Here is a 17631-nt window from a genome sequence, read left to right on the forward strand (position 1 = left end):
CTAGAAATATGAACAAATTTTGGCACATTAAAAATTTTCTCCAAAGTCACAACATCCTCAACCCCTTCAATGATATCGGGGACTCTCCTCAACTAATGGAGGTATCTTGTCAATTATGGCACCCTTATTCACAATTGTAAGGGAAATAATTATCTCCAAACTTGTTTTATTCTCCACCATGACAGGTATAGAAGGATTAGGCAAATTCTCCAAATCACGCTGGTCACAGGTATCAATACAATTAAGACCAATAGCCTCCCCAGATTCCAAAACGGTGTTTGAGCTTATCGTCACCGCACCTCCACTGTTGCCCACCTTCTGCTCCGTCATCCTTGCCCCTACCCATGGAACTTCTTTGAACCAAGATGCAATGAAGATGAAAAGTCATCCCAAGAAATCGCAAGAGGGTGTCATCTCCAATTTTGTGTCTGATAACTCTTCAAAACGCCCAGATAACAAAGCAACAGACCATACATAATAATGTTGATTTATTTTTTTATTTTGTCCCTGACACTCGGCCACCATCCGCCATCGCAGAAACTAGTACGGAAGAAAGATCTTCCCCAAAAATCGCATCCGCAGTAGTAAGAATGATCTCTGTTATATTTCGATCCATGCTACTTCTTGGAAAAAAACTACAGAAAAACCGAAACAAAGCAGAAAGGAACATCCTCTGAACAAACTCAATTGGAGGATTGAGAGAAAATGCACACTCTTCACGGAGAGAAGAAAGAGAGTAAATATATATGGATTCATGAAATACAGGTTCATTATTGCATATATTTCAATCATTCGTATATTAGTATAATATAATCCATAAGATAAAGCGGACAACTTTTCTAGTATACGTTTATCATGAGACGTTAGATATAATATAGAGATATTCTATATTATTTTTATTATAAGACTCAATATGATAACCATTCAACTTATATTTTTGAATATCAGTAGATTTCTCTTTGATTTACTAGATAATAATGCATTATCAATAGCAAATTTTGTTCCCATACCCAAAATAATATTCGCTTTGCCAACAAAACCTTCAATCAAGCTTGTACAGCCTGATATTGTATTCACTTTTTCTTCTAGCATTGTCAATTTAGAAAAATATTTTCTATTTTAAGTATCATGTGTATAGTTGCGCTATCTGTCAAGCATATATCTTCATTATATTCTATCTTCAGAAGAATTCTTCATATCTTCAGGATATTTAAAAACCACTTCAATATTGTCTATTATCTGTTAATGGGATTTTAAACATCCAAATATTTCATATTCAGGGGTCAAAAGACTTATTATCTTGGTATATATTCAAAGTTTGCTTTCAAATATTCTTCTCCTTTTTCTTTAATGGGAATTTAGAAGCTGCACTAAAAACTTGAATGTACAATAGGTAGAAGACAAATGCCCCTTTATATCATTCACTTTAGGGAATTACTTTTCAATACTCTCATGATCTCAACATTTGCCCCAATGATCAATTATTGTCATATTCACTTCAGGAAATAATGGTTTTGTGAGATTCATGACTTTCCATGAAAAAGCTAATTGATTTATTCGATGACGAGACATGATACATAACTCATGATATGCATTTCATATCATCTTTCGTGATATTGCTACTTCAAAAGCATATACTATATATTAATGTCTTCTCTGACATGTGTTCATTACTTTAAAGTTGTGAAAAATCATGTGCATTCGATTTAACGACATAGCACTTATTGATTAAAATTTTTGCAACTTTAGGTGCAAATTGATCAAAATTTGCCTTCAAACATATATACCCAATATGAATATTCAGGATTCATGATATCCACATGGATTTCATCCAACATTCACAAAGAAAGAAAGGAATATATATAACATGAAAAACAAGATATAAATTAATGACAACATAATAAATAGAAAAACAAATAACATACCTTGAGAACCTACCATTAGTTGAACGAAAAATAGTAGAGGCTCGTGCTAATAACATATTGTGAAGTTGAGGAACGAAATCAAGGTAATATCAAACAACAAAATATCAAAATAAAATAAAGTGGAAAATACACTTTTGGTCCTTAAAATTTATAGTAACTGATAATTTGGTCTCTGAAGTTTTAAAATTAACACTTCTGGTACATGATGTTTAAAATAGGTATCTATTTGGTCGCTCAAGTTTTAAGATGGGCATTTTTTATCTCTAAAGTTTGATAAATGGTTTTAAATAGTCTTTAAGATACTTTAACTATTGGTTGACTAAAGTTAAATGATGCATTAGTGATTGTATTTGGCTGATTTGGCCAAACATATCAATTTAATATTTTGTTTCTATGACTACTTTTATATTGTTTTTTTCAAACTATCATTCATTCTTTCACCTTCTTCCTCCCCTCCTTCAGTGAAGCTCACCATCGACCGCCAACCATTGTCTGTATCCTTACTAGCCTCCATCGCTATTGCCGCCAACTTCTGACAACTTCACCAATGAGAGGTTCAAATCGGAGATCGCCTGCAAATAGTAGCCAAACAAGTTAGATTGTCAAACTCAGATGAAATCTCACCGGAAAATTGTTGCCCATTGTTATAGGAAATGAAATGGTCCAAACAAGAATGAGATTCGGACCGGGAAGGAGAAGGAAGGACCCCAAAACAGCTACCAATCGAGGATGGCCCCAGAACATAAGGGTCGGCCCACTCAACGGGCGATCCAACATTGGCGCTAAGGCTTGCTTGGTGCCGAGGCACCGAGGTGTTCTCGGCTACGGGTCGAGAACACCTCTAGACTTCTCTCTCAGTCCCTGTTCCTACCGACTTGGTTTGTAGAACCTCGACCCAATTCTGATATTGGAGCCTCAATGACCGCAACGAATCATCTCACAGCCCAAGAAGCCCGATTATGTGAATGACCTAGGGTTCGAATAATGAAACCCTAGGAAGGAGGAAAAACTATAAATAAGGAAAGGGGTCACACCTAAAAGGTACGCTGAAACCCCCTATTCTTCTCCTACTCTCCTCACTCGACTTCCTCGATGTTAACTTAAGTATCGAAGCTCGTGTGGTCAAAGCCACACCGGTCCTAGTGCTATTATGTCGATCCCTTTCATACTTAGAAGATTGGTACAAATTTGACGAGATCTCAGGGGACCAAATTTCTGCATCAACAATTGGTGCCCCGTCTGTAGAGACAATACAATTCGAACAAACTTAGTCGAAATCCTAATCTGAGGAGGGAGCCGAGACGAAATCCTAATTTGATGAGGGTAACATGAAACAAGTCAACCCAACCCCTGGTGGAAGACGATAATGTTTCGAAAGGAAGAGCCCAAACGAGGATGCCGACCACTCGAAGGAAGCAAATCCGAGCTTTGGTCATCGACTAAATTCAACCACCCTCGGTAGAGGAGAACAAGCTGAGGAGGTGGAATCTATTCTTTTGACATCCGAGGATCGACGAATCGACAATTGGGGATTGAAGAAAGAAAGAGCCCTATAGACTTCCTTAGGAGCAACACCGACATGTTCGCGTGGTCACATGAGGACATGCCAGGAATCAATCAAAGAGTCATGGTACATCAACTCAACGTCGACAGGAGTTGTAAACCAGTGAAACAGAAACGTCATGCGTTCAACCAAGAAAGGAACGAGATTATAGCTGAACAAGTAGATGGCCTACTGAAAGCAGGCTTCATTCAAGAAGTGTGTTATCCACCAGGGATATCCAACGTGGTGCTGGTAAAGAAGTCAAATGGAGCATGTGCATCGACTTTACCGACCTAAATAAGGCCTGACCAAAAGACTCTTTTCCCTTGCCTCGAATAAGTTCTAAAAGCCAACAATATGAACTCTGGAGAGATCAACGACGTTTCGACTACGATTGTCATCCGAGAAGAGGGATGAACCGAGGGCAGGTCTTACACGATGAAATTCTGAAGGAGATAAGCCCACGAGTTTCAAGACAGGGAGAGCAACATGCCCAGAACCCTAATCAGATCAACGATGATGGACGACAAGGTCTTGATGTTAAAGTGAGAACATGTCATGCCAGTAAGTCAACACCTTCAGCAGTTGACCACTTAACCACCAGAAGGATGAGATTAGATCACTCAACTGGTTTGATACCCTCACATTCGACTGCGATGAAAAGGGCAACCCGAACCCTGGTCATCACATGGAATCACCCACCTGAGTTAGGGAAAAACCTGCTAAAGAATTAGAATCGATCCCTTTAAATATCCTAAGAGCAACGAATTAACCCAGAACACCTCGGATCCGAGAAGATCTTGGGGTAAACAAATCGATGGATTATGGGGCACTGCTGTTTTCTGAGTTAGTCGAGGGAAAAAGCAAATCAACAAGTTCTGGGGCAGGACCTAGAACAAACGAATCAACAAATTCCAAGATAGATCCTAGATAAGATAAGTCAACCCATTAGAAGAAGAAAGAAGGACTGCTCAGACCCGATGAGGTCTAGGGGAAAGCAAGTCTACATGTTCTAGCGCAGGACCCAGAACAAGCAAATCGACAAGTTTCAGGACAGATCCTGGATGAGGCAAATCGACAGATTCTAAAATAGGTTTCGGGAGAAATGATCAACAAATCCCAGAATTGAGAAAGCAACTTGATGAAGTTCTAAAGCATCCAAAAGACAAACTGGTTACTGTGAAAAGTGTATCAAAAACACAACCCTCCTTTTGAGAAACTCGAACAACAAAAAGAAAAGGAAACCTATGCCCGTCTGAGGTCCGTGGAAGGACAGAGCTACTGCAAAGACCTGACAAGCGAACTATATAACTGGTCATGACCAGACTCTAGGACACGATCAAATCTAAGGCATGACCAGGTCCACGACATGACCAGGTGTTGGCCGAGCAAGTTTCTACCGACCAAGTGTCTTCTGCCAACAAGGTCTCTACTGTCGACCAGGTGTCTTCCACCAACCAAGCTTATTCTGCTGACCAGACCTATTCCGCCGACCAGGATTCTTTGACCGACTAGGTCTCTTCCGCTCACCAAATCCGATAACTACACGACATCAAAAGTCAGAAGCACATAATACATTACTTGTCTGGAAAGTCGACCCGATTTCCAAAAATTTGTGCTCGACAAGGAGGAGTCACTTAGTCGACACGAGCAGATAGAAGAAAGCGACATAAGAGAGAATGACAAGGCTTGAGGTACTTGAGAAAGTTTGCATTTGATACCTTAAACAAAACCTCCTCAAGTGGGGGCCAGGTGAGTAACAATGGTCAAGGAACTCAAATTGGGACAGACGTAGAAGCAGGCCGATAAGCTAGAAGTTAATTAGTGAAACCAGGGAAGAAAATCTCAAGGTGCTGAAAAAGTCATGCATACAGGCCCAGCAAGGTTAAAACAAAAAGCAGGCAAGCCTAAACTAATTAATGAAACCCATGGGTAGAAAACTATTTGGTAAAAGCCATAATAGGTTAGAAACCTGAGGGTGTTTATTAAACTCAGGTTAAGAACCGGCAGAAGCCAAATATGTTAGAAACCAAAGAGTGCCGACTAAACTTAGGGTGTAAAAACCATTGGCAAAAGCCAAATAGGTTAGAAACTCGAGAGTGAACCCTGGGGTATCAAGCATGGGCAAAAGCCAAACAGGTTAGATACACAAAAGGAGTACCACTGGCTCTGCTGAGAAGTTAAATCCCAAGGCCAAAATCTAAACTGTAGAAACTAACCGTATAGTAGTGCCTAAGAGACTTGATTGCAACCGACTACAACGAAAGAGAATGGGGGCTATGACAGCCAGCCCAAGAAACGATAATCGATAGTGACAAAAGGGTATCGACTAGACTTAGGGTATAAAACGATTGGCAAAAGCGAAATGGGTTGGAGACCTAAGAGTAAACCCTATATATGAAACCCTGGGCAAAATCCAAACAGGTTAACCCAATTACGTACAGCTAGCTCTAGCTCAGCTAAAAGTTGTATCCCAAGGATAACAAAAAAAAAGACCTAAATGATTAAAATTAACTGTATGGCAAAGCCCAAGAGGCTTGACCATGGTCGACTATGAGGAGATGGTACGGGAGTTGTTCCACAAAAATAGTCACTCATGGAACGATGAACAACAAGTACTCTCAATATAGAAGTCTTAACAATTTACTTACGCTCATTGACTTCTATTTTGAGAGTGGGGGCTATTGTTATAGGAAGTTAAACGGTCCAAACAAGAATGAGAATCGGACCGGGAAAGAGAATGAAGGACCCCGAAACAGCTACCAATCGTGGACGACCCAGAACCTAAGGGCCAACCCACTCAACGACCGACCCGACCTTGGCGCCGAGGTGCCGAGGTGTTCTCGGCTACGGGTTGAGAACACCTCTCGACTTCTCTCTCGATCCCTGTCCCGACCGACTTATGTTTGTAGAACCTCGTCCCAGTTCTGACTTTGGAGCCCGAAACGACCCCAACGAAGGATCTCACGGCCCAAGAAGCCCGATGATGTGTGATTTCCCTCGTTCACAAGGGTAAAAAGAAGCTAAATGGGTGCTATTTTCTAACGTTTTAAACTCGAAAACCGTGATTTAAGCTTGGTTTAGTGTCCAAAACCTTTCATTATAAGTTATCTTAGGTTATACATGCACATAGGACGTTTTTACATCATTTAGAGTTGATTTCTAACGGAAATTACACTTTTGTGCAGAAAAATTCCGAGCTAGGCGTCTAACGCCTTCCCCAATCTCGAGATTGCCCTTAATGTAAAACGCACATTTTGGTGTGATTTGAAGTCTTCCCAAGCCCTGCCGCGTGTCTTCCATGCATTGAAGGTTGTCAATTCAACAACTAACCAACCAAAAGGTGTTTGAAATGGATGGCTCTCCACAAAGCTCTTAACCTCCTAACCACCTTGAAGTCCTTATAAATTCAGCAGCTCATTCTCTTCATTGATCATCTCGGAGTGATCATTTCAGCTTTAACATTTACTCTCGGCTTATTTACGTTTCCTCTTTAAGATTTTGAGTTGTTAATGTTTTAAACCTTTCTAGTTCACCCTTTATTTCCAACTTGTTAGTCTTGAATTTTAAATTTTAATCTTGTTTAATTAAAATTCCAGCAAGTTCTTTGTTACTCTTATCTCTCTCTTTCTCATTACAAAGTTGTAATCACTCAACCTTGAGGAATCGATCGAGTATTGCTCCCCAATCTTGAAAGAGAACAGGTTAGGGTCATTCGGGTTACAACTATACCATTTTTAGCTTGTTTTAATCTTTTAATCATGTCGTCTACTTCCATCAACATTAAATTCTATTTTTCCTTTATCATCATGAGCTAAATTTATTTTTTCCCAACCCGGTTATGGATAGTTAGTTAAAGTTTTTAAAATCCAACAAGGCAAAAGGCGTTTTTCTCCTTTTTTATCACTTAAAGTTGTTTCCATAAGTTAAAACTTGATTTGGCCAATGAATGTTTTAATCAAGCATCAATACTAAAAGGGTTCATATGTTTTCACAACTTTACTGATTTAACTTTAGAGAGAAATACTTTAGATATAAAGATTTCGCTCGGGTAGCCTAGACATAGGACCTCGACTTAAGGTTACGGTTGGTTTTTACTAAATTAAGTTCTTTTTTCTAATAGACATATTAGGAATGGACTTAAACCTTCAAAATCACTTAGACATAAGAAGATGGCGAAGTAAAATGGATATTTTTAGGATAAATATCAAATTTCAAATTTCAAATTTCAAATTTTATGTGTTCATTTTCAAATTTCAAAAACCAAATAGATACATACCCAAAACTTCAGGGACCAAAGGAGATGGGAGAAGAATGATAAGATTTTGGCATTATTTCTTTTTGAATATCTTTTGGATTTTATTCTTCGTGTCACGCCTATATTTCATGAATCATCATAAGCCTTCTATAGGCAATTTGTACAACATGATGATGTGTGATCATTTTAGACACTAATAATAGATTTTTTTTCTTTTGAGATAAAGGATAGATTAAATTGATAGGTAGAGCTTTGGGCATTAAGACACATGTGTTGTTTGTGCAACAAATAAACGTCATCTAATATTATCTAATATTTATAATACATAAACAAATATCTAGTCTTACATTTATTACAAACAAAGTCCCACGCCAAGTAACGTATGAAAGATAGATTAGAGAGCCAAACTTATCATGCACTCTCGTGATCCAAATGAATAATTCAAAATACTTTAAATTAAAATTATAATTAATAAAACAACATTAAAATTTTAATAACAATCTATTAAATTAATTGTTCTATTATAAAAAATTAATTTATTAAATTATATACTTAATTTTTTATTTAAAAAATGTAATAAATTGATGTCATTAATAGGATGAAAATTATTAATTTTGTTAAATACATTTCTTTTATGATGATTATAAAAATGGATTGGAACATAAATTTAGATATATTATTTATAGTATATTTACTCAAGAGTGAATTTTAAATAAAAACATAATTGCTTTAAATGATTTTAATATTATAATTTAATAAATATAAATTAATTAATGTAAATTAATTATTGAAAGTTAGTTTCAATTAATTTTAAAGCATTATACATAGATATTAGTTTGCTAAATATGTATATATTGAATAGTAGTTAAATAACATTTACAATTAATTGTTCCAGGTGCTAAATTGTAAATATAGTTAAATTGACAGTGTAAAATTTAGAATGCTATAAAAGAATTTATAACTTAAAATAATAATTTAATTTATATTATTTATTTTTAATTAATTATTAATATTTTTTAGTACAACTATTAATCAATCTTTACGACGACAAAAAATATAATCACACAAAATAAACATATAAAAAATTTATTTTTAGACATGTTAAGTTCAAACATATATACAATCAAACACAGTTATTTTTTATTTCCAGATATCTTGTATCCAGACATCTTAATCCCAAGCTACTTTTTGAAACCTTCAACTAAACGATCTCTCAAGAGTTTGACAAATATTTTTAAAACATTAAAAAAAATTGTTAAATAAACTTTTAAAAAGAAATTATATATTATAATTACTTCCTAATGTTTGATATTTTTTCAATATAGGTTTAGAAAAATTCAATTATACCATTTTTCCTTACTTTTGTCCTCTTTTAAATATTTGTCAAATCATTAAATAAATTTATCGTACCAGTCAATTTTAATATTCGCGATTGAAGAATTTAAAATATAAGAGACCTAAATATATATTTAACCACCTTAAAATAATATACACCGAAAAAAATGTCGTTTTCAATTGTCTTGTTACAAAATAAACTAAGAATAACCAATGAATGAGTTTAGGGTTTTAAATTTTCTTCTAATATATTTTGGTCGACATAAGTGGTGAACCGACATTTCTATTATCTATACAGGTAGGAGGCAGGAAAAACATTTTTGGACACTTTTACCCTTTACTAAATTTACAAATTACAAATTATACCATTAATATATTATTACAAATATTAAATTAATTATTAATTATTAATTATCCATACTATAAATGCATGGAATATAAAAGGTTAGAATGCAAAAAGTTTTCCAACAACATAAAATTAATTTTTTCTTTAATTAAAATTCATACTAGAATTTCAAGAGTTTTAGAATTTGGAAAGCTTTTGTAACGTTTTATCCTCTACTACTATAAAAATCTGTTTCTTCTACATGTTTTTCACAAGTTTCAATACTTTTTTATTCTTAGTTTCTTCAAACATCTCTCAAAGATGATTCAATCATGAAAACATCTCGAGATATTTGTGATATATTCATCAAGTTGCAAGGGAGGCATATGTTGAATCTACATATCTCGAATATACTAGGTTTGTGACATTACCATTCCACAATTTTACAAAGTTGAATAATAGTATATGTCAAGCAATCTTCAAGAATGAGCATATTTACTCTAAAAAAATGAGTGTATAGCAAGTATTTGGATTTTTTTTTGTTACTATTGTTATTTTTCAAATTAGTGAGTTTTTTGTTTGGAATGTTTCTTTTTTTTAGCAATTTTGTTTAGTTTAGGATTTTGATTTTTCTTTTTGTTACTAATGTTTTTTTATTGTTTAGTGTACTTTTTTTTTATTTGGAATGTTTCTTTTTTAGCAATTTTATTTAGAATATTTGTTTAAAATATAGATAATTACAAACTCATGTTCTTATTGTTGAAAAAAAAAACAATCATAGAAGTCAATACATAAAAAATGTTTAATTAATAAATTAATTATAAATAATAATTTGTATAGAATCTTAAAAGGTGGAATATAAAACTTTTGGTCATTTTATTTTCTAATAATATAATTTGAAGAATTTTTCTTTAGTAATTTTAATTATAATATAAAATTAAATCAATAAAATAAGGGAACCTAATTGAAATAATTTAAAAATAAAAATATTAAAATACCTATTTACTTTTTTATTAATATATAATTTTTTCCTTTACTTTTAATTTATTTATTTACAAAACGTATCATTAACAATTAATTATAAATAGTATATTTAAAAAATAATTATAAATAGTACATTTTATTATTAGTAATTAACTGTCAATAATAATAAATATATATAAAAATTAATCTTTATTATTTTTAAAAATAATTATACTTAAAATATTTTAGGTGAAATTATATAAAATTTAAGTTATCTTATAATTAAAAAAAAATTTACGTACATTGCAGGTGGTAATACACTAGTATAATAAAAAGATGGATAAAATCATGCCAGAAAACTATCAATAAAATATCATTTAATGAACATAATATTAATATTATTAAAAATCTTAAACTGATTTAGAAAAAGGTAAACTGCTTAATTTAAATATATTTAAAATTTTCTTTCCTTTTTTCCAAAAAAATATTTTATCGACATTTTAACGGAGATGGATATTTAAAACTTTGAATTAATCCACATGGAGGAGAGTTTAAAAGTGAATATTTAGATGGGATTTTTCTCATGCTTGATCGTTTTTTCCAAAGCAAGTAATTAAACTTTCAACATGGAATATTCTATCATCATTCCATGATTTCATCGAAACTTTTCAAACTCAAAGGGAAGCCCGATCCCATATATTATATTTCTCTCTTCCATCTTCTAAAATTTCTTCATCTTCAAACTCCAAATGGATAATGTAGAAATGGAAAATCTTCAGTTCCTCGGAATCTGTGGAATTCTCCAAGAAACTTTCAAATTGATACACAAAGGGAGAAGAATCTTCACCCAAATCACTCTTGCCTTCATTCTTCCCCACTCTCTCTCAGTTTTTGCCCACATCCAATTATCCATTTTCTTCGCACCCAAATTCCATAAACTCTCCGACGTCGTATCCTCTAAATCAATCTGCTATGCTCTCTTCAACTTCGTTATCTTCATCGTCTCCACCGTCTTCCTCCTCCTCTCCACTTCCGCCGTCGCCTACACAGTCGCCTCCATCCACACAGCACGCGACGTCGCGTTCGAGCACGTGATCGCCGTCGTGCCGAAGCTCTGGAGGCGGCTTCTCCCCACCTTCAAATGCGTGTTGACATATTTTTTCGCCTTCAACTTGGGAGCTTTCTTTACTCTCTTCCTGAGAATTTTGATAGCCGTTTTTGTGAACGGGCCAAACGCCTTCGCGGACGACGACGAAGACCCGGCCGACATCGGGACGCTTCTTTTCTACTACATCGTCTTCTACTGCGTGGGGTTGACGAAGTTCTGGGAACTGTCGAGTGTGGTGTCGGTTCTTGAAGATGTGTGTGGGTCGGAAGAAGCCATGGCGAGAAGCAGCGCGCTGCTTAAGGGGAACATGAGGATGGCCGCAGTGCTGATGGGTTTGTTGTGTGCTCCTTTTGCTGTGGTTCAGATTCTGTTTTGCTATCTGGTTGCGGCAGTGGGGGTGGCGGGAAAGGGTATTTTGGGGATTGTCTGGGTGTTGTCGATTTTGGTGTTTGTTTTGGTGAAGCTTGTGGTGGATACTTTGTTGTATTTTGTCTGTAAATCTTATCACCATGAGAGTATTGATAAGTTGGCTCTCTCCTGCCATCTTCAAGGTTGTGTTCCGGCCTGTTAGAACTAATGCAGAGTATCCTTACTTGACTGTCCAGTAGTTTTTTTTGTTAGTAGTGTCGTATTTTAAAGAGTCTTATTTTGTTAGAGAGTTTCTTTCTGGTATGTTTTCACTTGTATTTAAGCACATCTTCAATTCAATAAAACACATCATTTTTGTTGTAGCATATTCAGTATTCTTTTATATTTTTAACACGGCATGGTAGAGTATATTCCGTTGAAGGTTGATGATTATGATGTCCAGCTTGAGAAATTGCAAGTTGTTTGAATCTCTTTGATCCATTATTGTATGTTATTGAGTTTTGTTCGTGGAATATCAATTTTGTGTATATTGTTAAAGTCATCGTCAGGAATTGACATATATCTCCAATTCGTGAATTCGTCACTTCTTCATATTGTACCAAAAAACTATGTATAATATATACCTCATTTTTTCTTAACAATAATTATGTATATACCCTTACGATCCCGTCAACCCTTTAGGTTTTTACATTGCATCTTTAAGGATCCGTTTGATAATATTTTTGTTTCCGTTTCTTGTTTCTTGTTTCTCATTTCTACTTTTATTAAAAAAATCTAAATATTTGACAGTTATTTATGTTTTTTGTTTTTCATTTTTTTAGAAACATTCTCAAAATTGTATATATTTTTTGGAAACAACAAAAACAAGTTTCTTTTATCTCGTTTCGAATTTCAATTTGTTCGGACATAAATATATAATTTTTTTATCATTGGTTCGTGCAATTCTTTTTATTTATTATTATTATTATTAAAATTTGAGAAAACATAAACAAGTAACAGAAACATTACCAAACGAGCATTAAGAGCTCTAACATTGAGCACAAACTCTTCCTATCGTTCGCATGGTGAAGATCATTAACGGTCCATTTTGAGAGCAATTCTCACCCCTTCCTTATCTTATATCTTGCGTGATCAGCATCACTTACATTCACCTTACTTACATTCACCTAACATATAATATGTCTCGACGGTTCTATAAAAGGGTCAACCATAGGTTAATTAAAGCCAAGTCATGCACCGCAACAATATATGTTTACTAAAATATCTAGAAATTTTATGTTTATATAAAAATATATAAACATCAAATTTTTAATATTTAATTTTATAAATTAATTTTCTCGTATAAAACTTTTACTTTTTTCAAGTAAAATTTTAGAAAATAATTACCAAATATTTATGCTTCTTTTTCAATAAGAATAAGAAACAAAAAATAGTTAAAACATGTGATTCCATTTTGCATTATTAAAAAGTAGTAAACGAGAAACAGAAAGTAGAAAGGATACTGAACAATTAACTTCCTTCTAAGTTTGACGAATATTTAAAAATAAATAAAACTTTTAAAATTAAATTATAAGTTTTCTAAAAATTAGGGACATATTTAATCAGAAACTAAACTGCGCAAAATATATGTTTTTATTAGTCCTTAATATTTGGGTTTTTTCAATTTAATCTCTTTTATTTAAAATTTTTAATTTAGTCCGTTATGTGTTTAAATATTTTTCGATTAAACTATTTTCTCTTTCATGACTTAATTATTTCCTCTTCTAAGTTTTGTCAAATCATTAAATAGTTTATCCTACCGGTCAATATCTTAATATTGACCGACGGTATAGATGTTATTAAAATACAAGAGCCTTGTTCTATGTTAAAAAATATGCACCAAAATGTCATTGTCTTTATAATAAAACAAATTAAGAACAATGAATGAACTCAGAGTTTTAATTTTTTGAACATTCGAGAGAAGTGAATCAACATTTCTATTATATTATATAAAAAAAGTAACAAGATGTAAAAAATATATCAATAAAAAATCACTAACATAGACATAGTATCAATAATAAGAATTTCTAACTTACTTAAAAAGATTGAAAGATTTATTTGTTAATTTAAATATATTTTATAAATTCTTAATTTTTATGATTTTTCTAGAAATATTCATCTACATTGATATTTTATTGGACATTTTCATCAACGTTAGAATCTCGATCCTTCTGTTCACCTTGTCGTCTAAAGAGCTCAAATGAATAGTTTAAAAGTCAATATCTAGATTGGATTTTGGAAAATACTTCGCGATCTACGTTATCAAAAATTTTCCTCTTCAAATGATGATCTCTATCTTCTTCTTCATTCTCCATAGGAATGCATCAACTAAACTATCATTCCATATAGATGGTCGTGGCATGAATTCATAATTTCTTTGCTTCCATTATTCTATCCCTACTCAACTAATAAAAAAGACAAACTAGCTCCTACTATTATTCGTCCTTTACCGTAGTTGGTCTTTCACCAATCTTATCCCAACATCATTAAATGTTTGACACTTAGAGGGATAAATGAATAAATCTAAACTTTTAAAAAATATATACATATATGAGTTGTCAATTTTTTTTAATATATTGATTTCAAATCAAATCAAATTATTAAAAAAAATGTTAGAATTCCTAAGTATTTTCCTTGGATTTTTCTCATTCTTGATCGTTTTCTCCAAAGCAATAGTTAAACTTTCACCATGGAATATTCTATCATATAACATTCCATTTTTCATCGAAACTTCAAACTCGAAAGGGAAGCATGTATCTAGTTAACTCCTTATATTTCTCTCTTCCATCTTCTAAAATTTCTTCATCTCAACATTTTTTCAACTTTTTTTTTTGTTTTTGCCAAAAGAAAAAAACCATGCATGTAGAAATGGAAAATCTTCAGTTTCTGGGAATCTATGGAATTCTCCAAGAAACTTTCAAGTTAATACACAAATGGAGAAGAATCTTCACCCAAATCTCTCTTGCCTTCATTCTTCCCCTCTCTCTCTTATCCTTTGCCAACCTCCAAATCTCCAATTTCTTCACACCCAAATTCCTTAAACTATCCGACCTCGTATCCTCTGAAACAATCCATTACATCCTCTTCAACTTCGCTTTCTTCATAATCTCCACCCTCTTCTCCCTCCTCTCCGCCTCCGCCATCGCCTCCACCGTCGCCGCTGTCTACGAATCACGTGACGTCCCCTTCACGCACATGATCTGCGCCCTGCCCAAGCTCTGCAAGCGCCTTCTCGCCACCTCTCTATGCGTCTTCGCAGCCTTTGTAGCCTTCAACATCACAGCTTTCGCTATTCTCGCTTTGATACTGCTCATAGCCGTTGTGGTCCACGACATCACCCTCGACTCGGCCGCGACCTGGGCTATCCTCTTCGTCTTCATTGTCGCCTACTGCACGGCGGCGGTGTATTTGACTATCATCTGGCAGCTGTCGGGCGTCGTGTCGGTTTTGGAAGAGTCGTGTGGGTTCGAAGCCATGGCCAGAAGCAGGGCGCTGGTTAAGGGGAAGATGATGATGGTTGTAAATCTAATGGCTTTACTGAGCTTTCCTTGTGTGGTGGTTCAGGTTCTGTCAAGTTACATGGTTTTTTGAGGCGGCGGCGGCGGCAGTGAAGGGTATTTTCGGGATTGTTTTGGTGATGTCATTTTTGCTGTTCGTTTTGGTGAAGCTTGTGGCGGAGACTGTGGTGTATTTCGTCTGTAAATCGTGTCACCATGAGAGTGTTCATAAGTTGGCTCTCTCCGGCCATCTACTGGCAGAGTATATTCCATTGAAGGTTGATGATGATGATGTTCAGCTTGAGAAATTGCAAGTTGTTTGAATCTCTTTGATCCATTATTGTATGTCGGTCTTTGTTAAATTTTTTGTAATGAATGGGCTTTTTTGTCTGTTCGAGTGCAACATGGGGTGGAGATTCAAGTTATATAATAAATGGGCTTTCACTCCTAATTTAGTCATTATCTTCTAATAATCTTTGTCCCCCATTGATGGTAAATGTAAATTAGCTATTAAACATAAGTTTATATAGCATAATACTTGCAAATTAGCGGAAAAAAGGTGAACATAGGAGCAAAAAGGTTGCTTGTTTTACTAATAATAGTTAGCTCTTAGTGCTTTTATTTTCAATAAGGGACCGAGCTTGAAGAAGTGAAGCGAACCTAGAGTAGTAGCCTGTATTAGTTACTAAATTTTGAAACCCCTTGATTTTAGAAACTATTAATCAAGCGCGCTAGAGGTAAGGTTCTTTTGCTATCAATTAAATTGAAAGAAAGACAACAATAATTTAGTGCATTTTGTATAGATCGAGACTTGTTGTGGGATTTTTGACCTCATACCGAGGAAGAATTCAAGAAAATTGTTCAATAACATTTCTTACCTATTTCTTAATGATATCTGATGATCCAGACAATTCTTAAGAAACTAGGAGGAAAATGTCATATAAGACATCTCCTCCAAATCTCTATGAAGTAATCGGTAGAAAATTTAAGTTTTATTCTTTTGATGATTTTTTTTCCGGTCTAAATTATGTAAATTTTTCTTACCAATCAATTTTAATATTCGCAAACGATGGCTAAATTGAAAAGATTAATATTATGAGCTAAAATATATACTTAGTCTTGTAAATGTAATGTATATCCAATCCATTGTGTAGAAATAATAATCTCATTTAAATTTTAGGTTAAATTATAAGTTTTACCTTAATAGAATTAAGATTGGGTCCATTTAGTCTCTCTAATGTCAAAGTTTCACCATGCATGTAGGGTTGTATGTCTATTTAGTATTTAGTATCAATACCTTAAAATAACAAATCTTAGCAACTTTCAATTTTATCTCTAATAGGTCCTTACTTAATTAACCTATCTTGATAGTGACAGTATTGTTTAAAGATTATATAGTAAGAATTGTTTTTGGTGTAGACATTTGCCGGCATAATTAGCATAATTAACTCAACAAGTTAACAACAAAGACTTATCTTTTTCTAGTATAAGAACGAAAAAGAAGATGTTGGGAATGAGATCAAAGCCCCATATTGGCTAAATAAGAGGAAGATCATTTACAAGCCCCAGCATATGCTTTGTCCTCACTCACATGTCAAATACGCTTAACTTTGGAGTTCTTAGAATTGAACCATTGAAAAGCAAGATGCACCTTATTAATATAGGTAGTGACTATCTTTTAAGTCTTTCTTGACCATTCTTTCATAATCTCAGGATCCCTCTCATTCGGATGTGGCATCAGTTCATTCATGTACCCCTCCTCTCTACTCGGGAGTCACATGCACACCAGTTTCCACGCCTTGGTTTGTTCCCGAACCACATCGTACTAGGAGAGGTTCCGCTCTAATACCATTCTGTAGCCAAGGCCCAGGATTCGGACCAGGATTTGGAATTTGGATTTGGCCCTAATTGCCCGACATTCCCTTGTGTCCCTACGACCCGTTACGCCAACTTCTCAACCTGCTATAAAACACATTCTAAAACATATAAAGCATTCTTCTTCTAAACATAAAACAACTAGATAAAATTGCGCGGAGTCATATAGTCCCAAAGATCTTCCATTTCTGAGTATACTATAGAAAGACATTATGCTACTGTATGCTATATGAATAAAATAGAAAGACATTATTCATATAGCATACAGTAACATAATGTCTTTCTATAGTATACCCAGAAATAGAAGATATAGCATACAGTAATCAGCTGGTTTGAAAACTTATTTTTGCATAAAATTATTAAATCTCCTTTGCAAAAAAAAAAATATATTAAA

At 34.1% G+C, this 17631-nt stretch overlaps 2 protein-coding genes across 2 annotated transcripts; both read left to right on the forward strand.

Annotated features, from left to right (window-relative positions):
* The first annotated feature begins 11113 nt into the window (after positions 1-11113).
* LOC111021152 (uncharacterized) lies at positions 11114-12028 on the forward strand. Its single transcript, XM_022298008.1, has one exon. The coding sequence runs from the start codon at positions 11114-11116 to the stop codon at positions 12026-12028; it is 915 nt and encodes a 304-aa protein (XP_022153700.1).
* A 2586-nt stretch (positions 12029-14614) lies between these two features.
* On the forward strand, positions 14615-15812 carry LOC111021151 (uncharacterized). The gene has a single exon (XM_022298006.2). The coding sequence runs from the start codon at positions 14617-14619 to the stop codon at positions 15454-15456; it is 840 nt and encodes a 279-aa protein (XP_022153698.2). The 5' UTR covers positions 14615-14616; the 3' UTR covers positions 15457-15812.
* The last annotated feature ends 1819 nt before the right edge of the window (positions 15813-17631 follow it).

Source organism: Momordica charantia (genome assembly GCF_013281855.1).
Source record: "Momordica charantia cultivar OHB3-1 chromosome 11 unlocalized genomic scaffold, Mcharantia_2.0 BLBB01000011.1, whole genome shotgun sequence".
Classification (NCBI taxonomy): domain Eukaryota; kingdom Viridiplantae; phylum Streptophyta; class Magnoliopsida; order Cucurbitales; family Cucurbitaceae; genus Momordica; species Momordica charantia.

Coding starts and splice junctions, on each gene's coding strand:
- LOC111021152 (XM_022298008.1), top strand. CDS start 11,114: ATGGAAAATCTTCAGTTCCTCGGAATCTGTGGAATTCTCCAAGAAACT.
- LOC111021151 (XM_022298006.2), top strand. CDS start 14,617: ATGTATCTAGTTAACTCCTTATATTTCTCTCTTCCATCTTCTAAAATT.